Genomic DNA, 18,269 nt, shown 5'->3' on the forward strand with positions numbered 1-18,269 from the left:
GCTCAGCCACCATCCATTAGCAGCTCACAGCACTGAGAGCTTGTTCCATTTAACCCTCCATCTGATCCTCCCAACAACCTGTGAGGTAGATGCTGTGATACCTCTTTTAAAGATAAGGATGGGACTTCTCTGGTAGTCCAGTGGTTAAGAATCCATCTGCCAATGCAGAGGACACAAGTTCGATCCCTGGTCCAGGAAGATGCCACTTGCCGCAGGGAGACTAAGCTTGTGAGCCACAACGACTGAGCCTGCACTGTAGAGTTGGTGCTCAGCAACGAGAGAAGCCACCTCAGTGAGAAGCCCACACACCACAATCAGAGAAAGCCTGCAAGCAGCAGCAACGAAGACCCAGCACAGCCAAAAATAAAAACATTTTTTAAAAAAGGAAACCGAGGCAGAGAGGTTAAGTGGCTTATCCAAGGCCGTGCAGCTGGTAAATGAGTTGGGATTTGAATTCGGGTCTGTTTGAACCCAGAGCCTGCCCTCCACATCACTTCACTCTGCTGCCCAGGTTCCAAACCCAGGAGACCCAGCTGAGGGGCCCCTGACCCCATCCAGGACGCTGTGTCCCTCCCAGGGTCCCCCCTTTCCTGATTTGCACCCTCCCTACACTGAAGCTACAGCCTATGAGCTGCTGAGCCCAGACTGTATGAAGAATGATGAGGGGACACTTGGTCCAAACTCCTCATTTTAAGGTAATAAAACCCAGCAGGGTGGGCAGTGAGGTGGGGGAGGGGAGGTGACGTCCAAGGTCACACTACGAGGCAACAGGACTCTCAGAACTGGAGCCCATTCCAAGTGCTGTGTCCACTCTGGCATGAGCCATAGCATATCTGAAGGAGAGTGAGCTCCCGTAAGTCTTTTCCAGAAGGAGACAGCATATAAATAAATTAATTAAACAAACTGCTGAGTTAAAACTTTGACGCAGATTATTCTTTCAAAGGGAACAAAGGCTTGTATTGTCTTCTCTGACCGCTTCATATTTGCCTAGCAGTTAACAGAAAGCTTTCGTAGATCTTATGTTATTTGGGCTTCCTAACTACTCTCTAGGAGAAGGCAATGGCAACCCACTCCAGTGTTCTTTCCTGGAGAATCCCAGGGACGGGGGAGCCTGGTGGGCTGCCATCTATGGGGTCGCACAGAGTCGGACAAGACTGAAGCGATTTAGCAGCAGTAGCAGCAGCAACTACTCTCTAAGATAGCTAGGGATTATAATCTGCTTTTTACTGGTGGCTCAGATGGTAGAGAATCCGCCTGCAATGCGGGAGACCTGGGTTTGGAAGATCCTCTGGAGAAGGGAACGTCTATCCACCCCAGCATTCTTGCCTGGAGAATTCCATGGAAGGAGGAGCCTGGTGGGCTACTCCATGGGGTCCATGGGGTCGTAAAGAGTCGGACACCACTGAGCAACTTTCACTTTTTACTGGTGAGGAAACTAAGGTTCAGAGTAACTGAAGTGCAGGTTAAACAAGGATAAATGGCTAGATCAAGGGCATATCTACCAGGCTCTACCAGGGAGCCTGGCACACGGAAAGTCCCTGTGGACAGTTGTGGCCTGAGCAGCAACGAGTAGCAGTATCTGCCGGTCCAGCCCACAAGTAGGGCTCCAGCAGTGGGGCCCTGAACTCCATGCAAAAGAAGAGAATTGTAAAACCAAAGATCACCTTGACCAGGAGAGCCACCCACAGGGTAACAGTGATTACTCCCTGATCATGAGCAAATGCTTTACTTCTCATCTAAGTTTTTCCATATGATCCAGGCTTTGTACAAGAAGCACATACCACTTCAAGAATCATTAATAAAAATGACTTTTACTCCTCAACAAAAAAGGTGTTATCTTCTCATTCACTTAGCCTTGTCACTCCCCATCCATTCCTGGACTGCCTGGGAACAGAGCCCTATCTCCCGCCCCTCTGATCCCAGGCCAGATCCCTCTGGCTGGCCAACCATGAATAGGGCTGGCCAGTGAGGTCTCAGAATCTTAGGGAGGAGGGCAGGCACTGATCACCACATATTAGGGATGAGGGCTCGAGACAAGGGACAAAACACAAGAATTCTGTCTTCCTTTTGTGTTGACACTGTACCTGAATTCCCCAATGTAGGTGTGGGTGATGGTAATAGACAGAATAAAATTATGCCATTTCCTTGGTTAGAAAGCACCACGGTTCATCAAAGTCAATGTGGAATGAACAGGGGCTGTCCACTGAACCCAAGGAAGTAGGAATCAGGCATTTGAGAGGAATTCTTTTAAAGGATAGCAAAGAAGTATATTAATGTCAAATTAACCCAAATACACATGTCTACCCATCTATAGGGAAACTGACAACATCAGGGCTTCCACATACACGCATTAATCCATTCAATTTTATGAGGTATTTACTATCACTATTCTCATTTTTTCAGATGAGAGGCAAAAATTATTTGTTCAACATCTCCCAACTAGAAAGTAGCCAAAGGCTGGATTTGAACTCAGGAATGTCTGACTCTAAGGCTCTCTCCACTCTATCAGATTTGTTTTCCTTGTCAAAGATCATCATCGCAGCCATTTACTGAGCACTAACTCTGCATGAGGCAGGCTCCAGGTGCTTTCCACACATTATCCCTAATCCCCCACAGAACACTTGCAGAAGAGATACCATTAGTCTAATGTTACAAACGGAGAAATAAGCTGAAGGAGAGTAAAAAACGTGTGTGATCACACAGCTAACAAGAAGCAAGCTCAGGGAAAGTAAGCCTTACTTCACCTGTAGACTAAAAATGACCTGGAAAAGTGATACAGGAAGAAAAGAGAAAAGTGTGGAGGAAGTGGGGACACTAAGTCATGGACCTCCGCCTCTAGGGGATTTGGGGAGCAGGAGCGATCAAGGGTACTGGGTCCAGGTGGGGGCTCTTTGCTGCATCCCATTCTGATTGGTGGCCTCTACCCTCCTCTCTCTGCCTTAGCTCCTCTCACACCACCTTCTTCCTCTGCGGGGTTCACCCCCAGGCCACCCCCAGTCTCCCCAGCTGCCAGTTGTTGCAGTTTCAAACTCAATTGTTCTCCTCGGTACTGAGGCAAATGGAGTCATTAATTACCTTCTATCGGCTGGGCTGAGTTCAGAACGCGATCAATATCCCCGCTTGTCATTCAGGGCAGCCCGCCTGTGCAGCCCCGGCCCCACCCCCACAGCGGCCAGGACCAGAGGTCTGGGCTGCCACCCTGGCCTCCCCTCTGATGGAGGGCCGGGAGAGAGGTCAGAGATGCTGAAGAATCAGGCTGCTCTCCATACTGGGAGAAGAGCGAGGATTCAGAGAATGGAGAGGCGAGTGGGAAGGAGGAAGGAAAAGGAAGGGGATGAGGGGGTGAGGAGAGAAGGGCAGGAGACCAGAAAGGAAGGAGAAAGCAGGAGAGCGGAGTGCCACATGCTGGGAAGGGGCTGCAAGGGCCAGGTGGGAGAAGGCGCTGATGTAAATAAACACTGTCCAGGGAGGTGGGATGACATTCTGGAACCATGGCCTCTCGTCCTTATATTAATACTAGACAATCCGTGGGACTGCCCTGGCCAGGCACCCCAAGCCAAGTTCAAGAGGAGAGCATAAAGAAACCCTTGGAAACCTGGCCCGAAGCTTTGGCTCTGAGCAACAACAGCTTCTGCCCAGCCTTCCAGCCCTGGCAAACCTGCTAATTGTGACCAGGCTCTGCTTCTCAACACTCCATGTGTTCAGGACAGGGTGGAAGACAGGGGGTGGCTACCTGCCTGCCTGACCTCAGTCTTACTGTGCCAATTTACACCCATGTGTCTCTGGGGACATGAACTACATCTGTGGTCCTAACATAATACTGGACTAGGAGTAACATCTTGCTGGGCTGAAATTCTACTTTTATCCCTCACCTGCTATATGTCCTTGGCCACGTCTCTCGAGCTTTTCTAGACTCTTTCCTCAGATGAACACCAGAGGGTTGCTAACTCCTACCTCAGCAGGATTCACTTCTCTGTTCTCTGCGTTCCAACAAACATCTATCCAAATCTCTATTGTAGAAATAATAATAACTAAAATCGATCCAATTCCTATTATGGTACCAGACACTAAGCCTAACATAATCCAATGATTTAATCCTTATAATAACAGCAGCTAACATTAAGTGCTTACTATATATTGGGCACTCATCTAAGAAGTTTACATATATTAACTCATTTCATTTTCACCAGAACTTAAAGCAGGAAGCTTCTATTATTATCTCCATTTTGTAGGTAAGGAAATGGAAGTGCAGAGGTTCAGGAACTTTCCTAAGGTTACATAGCTAACTAGTGAAGGAGGAGGCAGAAGCAACCCAGGCGACATGCCTCTGGCAGCTGAGCTCATAACCTGGAGAAACTGAGAGCTAGCGAGGTTGGGTAACTCGCTCTAAAGCACTTGTTCCAGACAGTAAGTGGCAGAGTCAAATTTAGAATCCATATGTACTTAAGGTTTGGTGTTTTTTTTTTGATGTTTGTTTTCTTCACTAAACTGTGACTATTTTAAAGCCAGGGACCCATCTTTTTTTCATTTTTGTAAATCTAGCCCAGAGCCTGACACATAGTAGCTGATAAAAGAATGCTGGCTGCTTTGTAGTATAGAATTCCCAAAGCAAAGATTGATTCATTCTTTACTTGCCTTACAGTTTACCTTTAGAAGGAAAAAGCAGCAGCATAGGACTTTACTAATTCACATAGGAATTCAGTGTTATCACATTTTATAGCTAGAAAGTATCATGGAGATAATTTAATCTGATGGCTTCTTACAGATTAAAAAAAAGAAAGAAAGAAAGAAAGAAAAAAAAAGAAAGAAAAAAAAAAAAGAGGCTCAGAAAGGTTGGGTGATTTTCCCATGTCACACAGCTAGTTATCCTTAGGATAGGAACGAAAGCTCTCAGTGTTATGCCCTTTTCCAGTATTCCAGGCTGCTTAATTCTGATCAAGAAAGAGGAAACTGATCACAGGGACGCACTGGGGATTTGGGAAGAAAAGAACCATGTCTAGAGTTGACAGTGGCAAAAGAAGAGGACTCGGGCTGAATCCGACTCGAGGAAAGCAAACTGCTACGCCTTGAGGGAAAGAACGGCTGTGTGCACCCACAGCAGGAGATTCTAGAGGGGAATATAATTCCATGAGGACAGGATGCTCTAAAAATGAAATTCCACTGCCACAAGCTCAAATAATCAACCTGACAAAGTAAAGAGAGTGGGAGTGGGGAGGTGGAAAGAGAGGGCATTTAAGGGAAGTCGTTGTTGCTGCACACGCATGAGCTTTAAAATATGATGAGCCTAGATTTTAAAAGGACATGTACATGGAACAGTGGAAGATTATGCAATCATTAAAAAAATCATGTTTTCAAAGAATATTTAATGATATGTGAAAATGGTCCTATATAATGTTAAGTGAAAAAAGTGAGATGCAAGCTGTATGTACAGTGTCATTCCAATTTTGATAAAAATTATACATATATATGTAATATATATAATTATACATAATATAAAGAATTATATACACACAGGAGACAAAAAGACTGTAAAGAATATGCCAAAATTCTAACAGTTGTTATCTCTTGGTGATGCGATTATGGGTAATTTCTTTTAAAAACGACTGTATCTTCTGAATATTTTTACAATGAGCATATATCACACTTAGTATCAGACCAGTTATTTTTTTCTTCTTATAAAGGACAGGAGGGAGGAGGGGACCATAACCAGGGATAGATATGAGAGTAGCAGGAGCCTGTCAGGAAGACAAAAGCTCAGAACAGTTGAAACAACAAAAGAGCCTTGGCAACCACGTTTGGAGAAAGAACAGAAAGGAAGGCAGGCGTAGGCTCAGTGCTCGGAAAGGAGGTAACACTGAGAGAAATGAAGGAGAAGGCAGAGCTTCTCAACCCCTGGCTTGACTTTGTCTTCTCCATCAAAGAAGACTCCTCAAAATGAGACCGGCAGGAGATGCCCAGGCAGGCGGGAGCCAGGTGCGTAACTCTTCACCATTTCAACTGAGTTACCTCTCCCAGGCTCAAAGAACTCAAATATCAGGACCTCAGGTGGGGCAGGGTGGTGGGGTGAGGTAGACAGGATCCTAAATTTTTTGTTGATAATCCTTGAGCAGTCACAATGAAAGGGCAAAGCAGTGACAAGATCAATGCCATAGCGAAAAAGGGGGACAGGTAAGCTTATGCAAACAACACTCTAATATATTTACTATTAGGGTCTGGAAATCTTTAGAAGAAATTATCATGCAGGGGCTTCCCAGGTGGCACTAGTGGTAAAGAACCTGCCTACCAATGCAGGAGACGTAAGAGTCATGGGTCCAATCCCTGGGTTGGGAAGATCCCCTGGAGGAGGGCACGGCAACCCACTCCCAGTATTCTTGCCTGGAGAATCCCATGGACAGAGGAGCCTGGTGGGCTATGGTCCATAGGGTCTCAAGAAGTCAGACATGACTGAAGCGACTTAGCACAGCACACACTGCATATCGTGAGTTAATTTGTGGGCATTAGAAAAAAGGGATACCATGGAGGCTGCATGCACTCACCAAGAGTAGGTTGTAGCAACCTAACTAGTTATCATTATTTAGGTCAAATGCCAGCCCCACCAAGACTTCCTCCATTGCCCTGGTGAGAAGCAACTGACCCCCTCTTTCTTGACATATATCATTAGCACTTTATACTTTGATCATAGATCTATCACAATCTGCTTGTATAACGGTATGCACTATCTATTTATCTATCTCCCTACTAGACTAGAAGGTTTTTGAGGTCAAGGACAGCGTCCTTCCTGTTTACCTTTGTTAAGTCAGTTCTGTTATGCTTTATCCATAGCAGACATTCAATCTGCTCATCAACTTATATTGGATTCTTTTAACTGATTGAGAAAACACTGCAGATATGGCAAATGTTAACATTTCACAGAAAATCTTTCTAAACTTTATGAACAAGATGAAGAACAGCGAAATGGGTGACGGTTGTTGGGCTCAATAGTTCCTAAAACAGCCAGGAGGGACAGCTCTACTGGTGTGCCTTGTGGCTCTCCTTTATTTTAAAGGAAAATAACTCTTTAAAAAAAGCTACTTGGATGATGACATAGAAGACATCCTTAAGATCTTATTCGGGTGAAATTAAGAGCCCAAACCAACAAGATAAAATTCAACAGGGATAAATGGAATGCCCTGTGTTTAGGGTTTTAAAAAATCAATTACACAAGTGCAGAATGGGGTAGACTTGGCTTGATAGCAATTGATGTGAAAAAGATCTCGAGGTTTTCGTTGACCACGAACTCAATATGAGCTTCAGTCTGACACGGCTGCTAAAAAATCGAATGTAATCTTAGGCTACATTATGGATGTAGACTCTCCAGATGGACAATGGCAAGGATTCTACTGTACTTGGCTTTGGCTAGATTGTCTCTAGAGTTCAGCGGTCATTTAACAGGGACTTTAACGGTCAAGAATGAATTCAGAGATGGTAACCAGGATGGTGAAGGACCTCCCTTAAGTGCAGGGACCACACCATGTGAGAAACTGAAATCCACCCAGGGCTCAGCCCAGTGTTTTTTCAGATGCTCATTAAACCAGATGGAATGAATGGAAGGGAGGGAGGAGGGGGAGAGAGGACTGTCGCATCTTGGCCTCCATTCTGTGTGGTAAGTGTTCTTATCTGTTTTAAAGATGAGGAAACAGATGCAGAGAGATTATGTAATCAGCCAGAGCAAGTAAGGAGCAGAGATGAAGCCCACATCCAGACATCGAGATCCCAAGTCCCATGTTCTCCCCTTACCACCACACTGACTCAGTACAAAGGCTGTGTCGCTACCAGTGACAACTGTCCATCTGGGTCCTGTGTCCAGGCAGGGGCCGTGACCTGTCAGGAAGAACTGCTGCTGCGGAGAGTTTTATGTGCATGGCAGATAAGACCAGATGACCTTTAGGAATCTGACTCCTCCTTGTCACCACTCTCAGCCCAGCCACTGGCCTCCCTCCATGGGGGAGACAGCCCTAGGGACAGCCTCTCCATATTTCAGCCATTTCCAGCTTCAAGTTCCATTTCCTGCCGGCTCTTCTAGCCACTTGCCTGGATTCCTACTGAACGCTCAGCCACGTGGCTCAGCATTGAATTAACAGCTTATCGTCTGATCTAGGCAAGCCTTGCCTCTCCAAAGACTGTGAGTGCTGTGAGGTACACATCTTGGTTATTTGCCTCTCTTATACATCCCAACACAGTGGGAACTTCCGCCCACAGAGAGTCCCAAAGAGGTCAGTGAAAGCTTTCTCAGTATCCCACAGGCTCTCAGTTCTCTGAAACTGTTTGTGGGAAATATGCCTGTGGACAGAGGGATGGACTGAATGATCATTTAGGGAGAAGGGGGATATATGGAGGAGACCTAGAACCCCAGAGAATGATATTGGTACAGTTACTTTCCCTGTTTTGGATAAGTTAGCCTCCAGTTTGCAGAAAAGAAGTGCACAGGCTCCCGCTGCCAACACACTGCCAGCATGGTGTGTGTGACCTCCGATGGAGAAGCAGGAGGGTGAGCAGGGACAGGTGGGGGAAGGGGAGCAAACAGGTAGTGGGAGAGAGAACAGCTGCAGAGAGGAAGAGGAGGGGTGAGTTTTGGGTGGATTTGGGTGAATTCCCCACAGTGATCAACTTTCCTGGCCAAGAGTATGCGCTGTGCCTTCCTGTTGGCCGTGGGCAGAGGCTGGGGCTCTGGGCTCACTGGCCGCTGGCGGGGAAGGAGGGCTGGCTGGGGTTCTGTTTGGGTGGGACCTGAGGCCTCCTTTGGTCCTGTTTGGGCTCTCAGGAGGGCTGGGGCCTTCTGCCTGGGGCCGGGCTCCAGCTGTGGCCAGAATCAGTTAGAAACCTCTCTGGAGCCAGAAGGGAAGGGGGCTTTGTTATCTCAAAGGACACAAGCAAGGCGAAAAATTACATACCAGGCCGCTCTAAGTATGCTTGTTTAGAGAAACTGCTTGCATTTATGAAGTCTTTGGTGCGGAAAGCAGGGTTGCAAATGACTGCATCAGAGCGACAGTAAAGGCCATTAATTTCCTGTTATGTTTTCCTGTGTTGGGGGCTTTATTAATTTAATTTTACACTGTCGAACAACAACGAGAGCTGACACTGCCACACCGCCAGGACTGGGGTTTTCTTTTTGTGTGTGGAGCAAGGCTTTGCCTGACATGCATATCAACGCTATTACCGGAACCAATAAAGATGTGTGGAAGCAAGAGGGAAGGGATGAGGATGCGAAGGGAGGGAGAAAGGGAGAAAAGAGGAGAGAAAGGGCAAAAGCCATCCCTGGGCAGTTTCTGCCTCGCTCCATGCCTCAGGTCTCCTGGCTTCCCAGAGCATCCTCCTCAATCAGCGATTTCTAGCCACTCTTCCCCTCCTCCTTGACTTCCTGCCTTCAGGTGACTCCATCTCTGCTGTCTTTCTCTGTCCCAGCTCCTGGAAGAACGTGAGTAGGGACATGGGGCTCCCAGGAAGAGGTGTGTGTGTTGGAGGGGGGTAGGCTTCTCCCCTTGCCCATTCTCAGCCCAGGCATGTCAAGGAAGCACAGGGACAAGAGACTGGAGGTTGTCCTCTGTCCCCTCCACCTCCCCCCAGCCAGAGCTAAGGCCTCTGCTATATAGTTCCCTTTCCAGTCATTTTTCTTCACACTCCCCTTTCCTCTAAAGCTAAGGATTCTGGCCTGCTTACATATTATTAGTGAACACACACATGAACCCATGTGCTTGTGCACACGATGAAGAGTCTAGAAAGTGACTCCAGCTTGCTTGTCAGTCCCTCTGAGCACTCCCATAGCCTACCTGGTCAACCATTTATTTCCTTTGAATTCCCAGAAAAAGATACTGTCTCTGATTGTTTCTCCTTAAGAGATTCTTAAGTTTCTCCTTCAGAGCTGTCTTCAGTAGCCGCGAGGTATTACATTGGTCTAGACCAAGTTGCCAAAGAAAAATGGATCGCCAGTATCAGAAATACAGGCAGGTTCCTGGGAGACCACTTTTTGGTCCCTTTTCTTTCCAGGACCTCAAGATCACCCACACTGCCCTTCTCCCAGAGCTGCTTCCATAAGCTGGTTGCTCCAGTGGTCCACACTGCACAAGTGATGGAGATGGGGGTGGGGAAGTAAGAGGGCAGGGAAGCACCCGGGGACCCTCCTACCAAACACTTATCCGCATCCCTCATCGCAGGCTCTGCCGTCTGCTGGGGCTGAGAGGGATCTGTGAGAGCCAGAGAGAGAGAGGGGGAGAAAGAGAGTCCGTGCATCTTGCCCTCTGTCACTGGCTTGCTCGCACTCCTGCCTGCACTTTCTGCTTTGGGAGCTGTCTGGCAGGCTTGGAGAGGCTGTTGGACAGATTCCAACTCTCCCCAGGAGGAAAGCATAAACTTCATAAACTGCATTTACTTTAATGCAGGTTCCTGGGGCTGCTTTCCTCCAGCTTTTCTTTCCTCCCCTTGTCTGCTCTGTCTCGATCACATTTTATCTCTGCCCCTGTGTGCACCCGGACCACACACACACACACACACACACACACACACACACAATGTGGCTAGTGCTCCTGAAAAAGCTGAAGTCGGGGCAGGAGGAAGACAGGCATGCATGTTGTAAAAGCTCTGTCTGAAGGAGAAAGCCTCAGCCTAGCCCCAGAGAGACCCTGTGAGATGCCCACACGCCTGTCTCCAGTGGAAATGAGCACAAAGGGTGCTTTGAGGCAAGCAGGCGGGCACCCCAGGGGAGGGAGGGATGCTGGCATTTTGCTGGGACGGCCAAACGAGGAGCCACCTGAAGGCTGGGCCACGGGCTCCGAGGCCGGGAGGGAGAGAAGGCGATGCCTCCACACAGGTTGAGGTCTGTGAGGCCTCCCTTGTCTGGGGCTGTCAAGGTCAGCAGGTTTGGGTTCACCGAAGGGTCAGGATGGTTTGAATTACTGGCTCTGCGGCAACTCTGCTCTGAGGCTCGTGATCGGTCTCTCAGCCCTCCCCCAACCCTCCTGGAAGAATGGGGAGGGTCCCAGAGACCCCTACTGGCCACCAGCGCCCTGAGGAAGGCAAGTGATGGTGGGTGGAGGCTGGGGGGAGGCTTCCCTGGGCCCCAGCGCCCCTCTGGAGCAGACACTCATGGTTGGGAGTTTACTGGGACCCATTCCTCTAGCAGGCGGCAGGGCTGGGTCTCCCAGGCTGCCTTTTCCCTGACCCTTTTTCTGAGGGATCCTCTAGGACCCTGCCTTCTCATCTGCCCGTGGGCCTGCAGAGGAGATGGTGCCTGGAGGAGGCGAGCCTTCCAGCAGAAGGGCCTGAGGAGCAGCCTCAGGGCCCAGCTCTTCCCTCCATGGCCCCGCCTGAGGGAGAAGGGCAGAGCTGAGGCAGCGGAATTCTTGCTTGGTGCCCTTGCCCATGGGGGAAGGAGGACAATGCCTACCTGCAGGGCTTGAAGGGAGTTACCAAGTGAAGACATTCTGACAAGGTGGGTGTGCATACACAGATGTGGTCACAGAGACCCGAGGTCTCTGCCCAGTGCCCTACTGTGCTCCTGCCACCCCAGTTTCCAGTGGTGGAGGGTCGCACACAGCCCCTCCAATGCGAGTCTGTGCATTCTTTCATGGGGAGTGGGGTCGACCTATCCATTCTGACTTTTTTGACACTTTACCAAAAAAAAAAAAATACATGCTTTTGTGCTAAACCTTAACATACTTCCTCAAACAACCAAATGTAACTCTTCATCCACAGCAGCATGAACTGGCTGGGAAACTAAGGTGGTTAATGACTCAGCTGCATACGCTGGTATAATTGCAGGTATTTATGTACAAATTCACGCACCTACGTCAGCTACACACAGTCATGGCTAAACCCTGGTTCCTCCCTACTGAAAAAGGTACGTTCAGGTGTACACAGGGCCCAAGGCAAAGGTCTTAATAAAACCTTTAAACCTACCTCTGTATAATGACCTGGTTGGCGTTCAACAGGCTCGTAGCCAACATTACCCTGAGAGTTTAGCTAAAATATGCGATCCAACTATGATAGAAAAATTCCCCGCTTAGGTATGAACGGTCTAATTTCCCAGGTTACTAGGAAGATATATTCATAACAATGAATGTGTGTTCAGAAGTGGATTTTTCGGGGGCGTCTGTGTCTTAGTGAATGCTGACCTTTGAACCTTAGTTCGCTCTTGGGCTGGATAGACAGCAGCCAGGTTTTGAATATTTGTTGGAAAATGAACATAGGCTGAGCTTTGTTCACGCAAGGTAAGGTCAGGTACCTGTCTGGATGGATGATTCCCTCTATGGAGATCTGGTTTCTGAACTTTCAGAGGACCTGGCTCCTGGGGGGTCAGAGTCTGTGACCTGTGCTAGGTAGCAGGCAGTGTGTGTGAAATCCTATCATTCCAGCAATGATCCACAGAAGCACTTTCCTTACAGAAACTCAAGCTCTGCATGACTTCCCTCTGTCAATCTGTCTTCCTGCAGTGCCTGGTCGGGGCCTGGAGGACAGGAAAAGCCAAAAAGGCTCTGCCATGCCCAGCCCATGATGTAAGCTCACTGCAGAGGTGTGAGAGCCCAGAACTTCTGGGTCCATGCTCCCGGGTGGGTCTTCTCTAAGAAGGAGCTGGATGGCTGGGTTTGGCTGTGATTTTAAGGGTTTGGTGGCAGAAAGACATAATTGCGCCCAAGTACCGAGTTTAGGTTAAGGAATCAGTGCAACCTCCTTTTGTTTACCCAACATAGTGCAACCTCACCTTGCCTTCTGGGCCCTCCTAGATCTGCGGACTCAGCAAAACATCCCTAAGATCTTTTCATGAAGGGAGCACTCAGATCCCTCTCTGCTTTCACCAGCCCCCAGCCTCTGAACCAAAAGGTCAGAGAGAACCAGCCCTGTGGGCCCCAAAGAATTGGCTCCTGCCTCTGCCTCTAAATGTCCACCCGTGCAAACCTGCCACGGAGAACTCACCTGCTGACCCCCTCAACAGGACTGCAGGTCCAGGCCATGGACACCCAAAGAACCAGAGCCTGGCAGCTGGCCAGGGGCAGTCTCTCCTCTCTCCTGGGGTCCTCCTCGCCTGCCTTTTCTGACACCAGCACTCCTCCCACTGTCCCTCCAGGAAGACAGCAGGGAAGGGAGCCGGGTGACCAGGGCATGCCTGGTTTACATTAATGAGATACACCGAGGGTAATCCAGCCATGGAGGCAGCCTACAAAAGGAGGTGATCGCGGGCGGCCAGGAGCAGAGCGGCTCAGGTAATTGGTTTATCTATCTGGAAGCAGGGGGAGCAATCTCAGCACAGACAGACTAGCAGTAAAGTCTCTTCCTTAAGGCTATTTCCTTTGTCTTTTCAATTGCTTGCACATCCATGTGAGAGAGGGAGAGAGTGTTAAAGAGAGAGGGAGAGGGAGAAATGTTAATTTGTGAATTAATGGCTTTTCTCAGCGGAATTGTAAATTCAAATGTCACCTCACACAGTGACACCACGGCTGGTCTGCTGAAGAAGCAATGATAAGATCCCCACCTCCCTCGGTGCCCCTCCCTCCCCAAAGATAGCTGCGGAGTGGAACATGCTACTTTTAATTTGCAATAACAACACAACAGAGGTATGCAGTAATGACTGCCTTCTCCCCTCCTCCTGGCTTCCTGCACCCCCCCAGTCCAGTTGGCTCCCCACTTCCTCCCTCCCACCCCTGTGCTCTTCTGAAACAACACCTCACCTCACCCTGGCTCACCCCCCCCACCCCACCCCACCCAGGCCCTGATCACATGGGGGGGGGGTGTACCTTTGGAATTGACGATGCTGCAACCCTCTCTTCTCCTTCAATAATCAGGGAATTAATGACCCTGAAGTTAAAGTGAGGCTGATACCGAGGCCCTGCCCAGCGTTGGGAAAAAGCCTTCATTGTTTTCAAGCAGGAGGCGGGCAGCAGAGAGGGAGATTCATGGATGGAGATTGAATATGCAATTTTCTTTCACCTTGCCAAGAGCTGCCCCTGGGCTGTGCCTGGCCTAAATTTTTCCTTTTACCATCTCTGCCTTATCCGGCCCTCCCACCTCCCTTCCATTCTTTCCAGAAAATTACCTTCAAAATTGATTTCCACTTTTACAAACAAATATAATGGGAACACAGGAAAAAACTTGGGCCGTGATGAATTAGGGCTGTCAGGTGCTTCCAGGTCTCCTTTGCTTTTGTTTTACTACCCGATCTGCTCTTTGTTTTTCCAAGGGCTGGAAAAAGTGCCCCCATCCACTGAGGGCCTGACCCTCCAGGCCACCAGGGCCTCAGCCCCCCAATCCAGCAGGGCCCAAGGCGGAAGTGAGCCAGGCCCTGAGACTCCGTTAGCCTTTGGTTTCCAGTGGAAGCCTGGGCCACCTCCTCCTAGTCTGCTCTCTGACCCTTAGGAACCCACTCACTAAAGAGTCTCTAACCGCCTCCCCAGCTCTCTCCCCTGGCCCCCTCACCAGGTTCCCTCTGGCCCCCATACCTCTTAAAGTCCAGACCAGATGCAAACCTCCACCTCCTCTAATGTGGGCAGGATCAGTGTATACCTCGACTAGAGCAAATAAGAGACAGACAGACACTGAGAGATCACGAAAGGTAGGCAGGTCAAAGACCAGAGGTAAATCCAGAGACTAGGAGACCAGGCTCCTCTGTGAGGGTCCCCAGCCTCAGTCTCCCTTGTGGTGGGGCCCAGGCCCCGCTGGAGGCAGGACCAGGACAGACCATCCTTTTGCCAACAGGGTAATGCTGACATGGGCCTTTGGGCAAAACTCTACATGCACATCTGTGTCTCAAGACCAGGCAGCCTGAGCACACCCAGGCCTGGCTCAGGACTCTCCCCATCCCCTGGCGCTGGTGTCAGGGACACAATTGTGCACCTGCTCACATTTGATCATCTCTCTGCCTGTATGCACTACCCAGAAAACTGTGTGCCTGCCCAATGCATGGCATTCCATGTCCCTTTCACCCAAAGGTATCAGAAAGGTAGAAAACACACAATACCCACATCTGCATAAACCATGTGAGAAAGCACCTATGTGCACAAATCAAACACACATTTCCCAAGGTAAATAAATAAACGTGTGTGTGGAGGCAGAAATACACAGCAATGGAGGGAGGGAGGGAAGACTCCGTGTTGGGGAAGAGGAGGTCCTGGGTTTATTTACACACATCTGAAACACCTTTGGAGGCTAATAAGAGATGACACGTGGCCCAAGCGGATGGCCACAGAGCAAATGTGAAAACAGAGATGGACAGAGCTCCTCCCGGTTACACAGGGAGGCTGGCATCTTTCCTTGGCTGCCCTGGTCCCATCCAGGGTGGTTTATCCAGCATCAGCTTCCCTAGGCTGCTCTGTTTAAAAGGAACCGTACCAAGATGAGGGTGCTGGCACCCACAAAGTTTCCTTTTGACACAACTTCATTTCCCCTTGAAACATAAACCTACCGATTTTTCCTTCCTCCCCAGACACACAGTGAGCCATCTTCAAAGATGGAGTTGGCTCAGCCCATGTCCGTGATCTCATGTAGTCCTCTCCATGGTCCCCGTGAAGTCAGTGCTGTCACTACCTCCATTTTACAGAGGAGAGGACTGAGCTGATGAAGGCCAAGAGGCTTGCCCTAGGCACTACGATGCAAACCCAGCTGCGCCTCCCTCCAGAGCCCTTCCCCACTAAGTCACATTGCCCAGCCCAGCCCAGGCAGGGATTGCCTGCTGGCCTCTCTACCGAATCCTCCTTCTACACGGGGCCCTTTGCAGCCTTCACTTGCTTGACGCCTGGGATCCTAGATGGGGCAGGAGCTGCTCCTTCCTACAGCATAATCCCTTCATCTGCTCAAAGTCAAACCCCAGCAACACACAAGGGACTTCAAGGAGGGAAACTAAGGAAATCACTTCTCACAGTGACGGCTTCAGCCAAAGCAGAAGGGAGCTATTAAAGGCAGTGACAGGGCTTGGCTGCTTGCAGCCATGCAACCTGCTCTGCCTGCAAACGTACAACTGCACTGCCTTGGCACCACTCAACTGCACAATTCATTGTGTACCTAATTAATGGAAGGCAGAGTCATGGCCCCCTGCAATCCCATGCATCAAAGGATGATACCGACACACCTCCCCTTGCACAGATCTAAAGACTCACACCATACGACTTCATTTGGAGTTTTGGACAAGTGATGTAATGGTTCTGGGCTTCACCACCACTGATGGACGGCAATGCTTTAAACCATGGCCAAAAGCAACTGGGTGAAGGCAAAGGACTTTGGTCCTGGAAAAATACAAGAGTCCCTGTTCTGCAGTCACATCAGCCAGCTCATGCAATGTTCGGTGATGCAGTGTCCCTAAAAAGGACTCTAACATACCCACTCATAGTTAGAGCCAAGAAGAGGGACAGATTTCAGGAGGGTACTGAATGGGAATCTACTTTCTCAAACTGATGGATGGCCTGTCTGCCAGGTGCTTTATGACATAACTTCCCCATCTATTCCTGGTCTGTCTACCTGTCTCATTCCAGGATCTTCTGGACTCTTGGGGGGAAGGGGGAGGGTCAAAGCTTCTTGACTAGCACCTTTCTCAAAGGAAAAGTCTGGAGATTTTTCCATCCTTCCAAAGGCCAGGGCATGAGAGGGCGTCTCAAGCAGGCTCACAGTCACTGTTGGTTTCCTTTTTCCCCAGAGTCACAGCTGATCGGTCCTTTACTAATGTCCCCACAGATCTGATTGCTGCAGATACTAATAACGCTGTCCATATTCTGAGTGCCAACGCCAATAATGCTCTGGGTATTATCACTGTGAACACCAATAACTACTGCTGAGATTGTGTCCAGTAATGCCAGCACATGCCGCAGTGATTGTCCTCGCTAATGCCCACCACCGTGACATTGTTAGAGCTAAAGAATAGGCCGCACACTGTACCCATAGGCAGGAGCAGGAGTGGCTTCCTTGAGGACAGAGACGCTCACAGCTGGCCCCTGGGCTATGACACTGCCAGGGAGATGCCCCCCATGTGTGGGGCCAAAATCAAGCTGGCCTGGCAGGGGCACAGGGCCCTCCAGTAGGAGACCTGTCCCTCCACTCCCGCAAGGTCTAGTGCCTTGATGAGCACCCTTGTTCCCATCCCAGCCCCCCTCAGGTCCCTGGGCCAGCTCTCTCTTTCGCCTGCAGTGCCGGCGGTCCGGGAGCTGAAGGACACACCTGGGTGTCTCTGCGGCCCATGCCCGAGGCTGCCTCCTGCGCCCGGCCTGCCAGCCGCTGTGCTACCTTGGCCTGACTGCAGAGTTGGGCTACATCATCTTGACACTTAATTATCTCCCCTGTTCTTAATCATCTGAGCTGCTCCCTAATGCAAACTGGGCCTGGCTGCTTGGAGGTGCCCGGAGTTGGGGGAGGGGGTGGCTGTGGAGGGTCTGCCTTTCCTGTCCTCTCCCTTCCCACCTGGCCCGATGGATCAAGTGCGTGGATCATGTGTGGTGTGGGGTGTGTGTGTGTGTTGTGGCACAGGGTGGTCAGGGAGAACTGGCTTTCCTCATAGGTTCTGGCCTCCATGAGGGAAAGGACAGCTCCATCTGGCCTGGCATTGGTCAGAAGGAAGGGTGAGTCAAGGCAAAAGAACCACCCCACTTCCCCAAAAGAGAAGCAGGGTCTCTGATCCTTCTTGCCACTGAGCTAGGCCTTGGGGTACGTATTTATGCAATAAGAGTAAATTTAGAGACTGCCATTACCTCTCACCTAGAATTCAACTGCTTTCTGAGGTGTCTCCCTGCTGCCATCGCTACCACCACGCTGGACCCAGCCCTGCTCTTGTGCCCTTCCTGATCAGACACTTTTGGTGGCTTCTCATGTCTGCAGGCAAAAGTCCCGTCTTGGCCTGCTCTCCCATACCCCTAACCCCTCCACTTAGCCCTACCTCCACAACTTCCCCTCAGGCCCTTTCATCCGAGCCAAAGCACCCCTGTTTTCTCCGCACAGTACCTTCTGGCCACCAGACTCAGTCTGTCCCACAGAATTTCAACTACCATTGTCTTTGAACTGTGCCGCTCATCCATCCCTTAAGCCCCTCCTCAGAGGGCAGCCCTTCCTGGGGGCTCACTCCTTCCTCTGTCTGAGTTCCCACAGCCTGCAGCCCAGACCTCCATCACAACACAGATATCCAGATACCTGAGGGGCCTTTCTGCTCTCTGGGCTCATGTGTTTTATATGCCCCACTAGACTATAAGCTCCTTAAGGACCAGAATCATATCTTGTTCTGCTCTGGGAACCTAGAGCACCAAGCCTTTCTTATGAGTGATGCCCAG

At 49.7% G+C, this 18,269-nt stretch overlaps 1 protein-coding gene across 6 annotated transcripts in view; it reads right to left on the reverse strand.

Moving 5' to 3' along the window:
• The window catches only part of PAX2 (paired box 2), a 78,296-nt gene that overhangs the window by 24,876 nt on the left and 35,151 nt on the right, over positions 1-18,269 (reverse strand). For 2 of the 6 annotated variants that reach the window (XM_005888103.2, XM_005888104.2), the window contains exon 6: positions 14,466-14,534. The exons of the other annotated variants lie outside the window; for them this stretch is intronic. In XM_005888103.2, the coding sequence (XP_005888165.1) occupies positions 14,466-14,534 (69 nt within the window). The remainder of the gene's footprint in view (positions 1-14,465; positions 14,535-18,269) is intronic. 6 annotated transcript variants of the gene reach the window in all.

This window comes from Bos mutus, chromosome 26, assembly GCF_027580195.1.
Source record: "Bos mutus isolate GX-2022 chromosome 26, NWIPB_WYAK_1.1, whole genome shotgun sequence".
NCBI classification, from domain to species: domain Eukaryota; kingdom Metazoa; phylum Chordata; class Mammalia; order Artiodactyla; family Bovidae; genus Bos; species Bos mutus.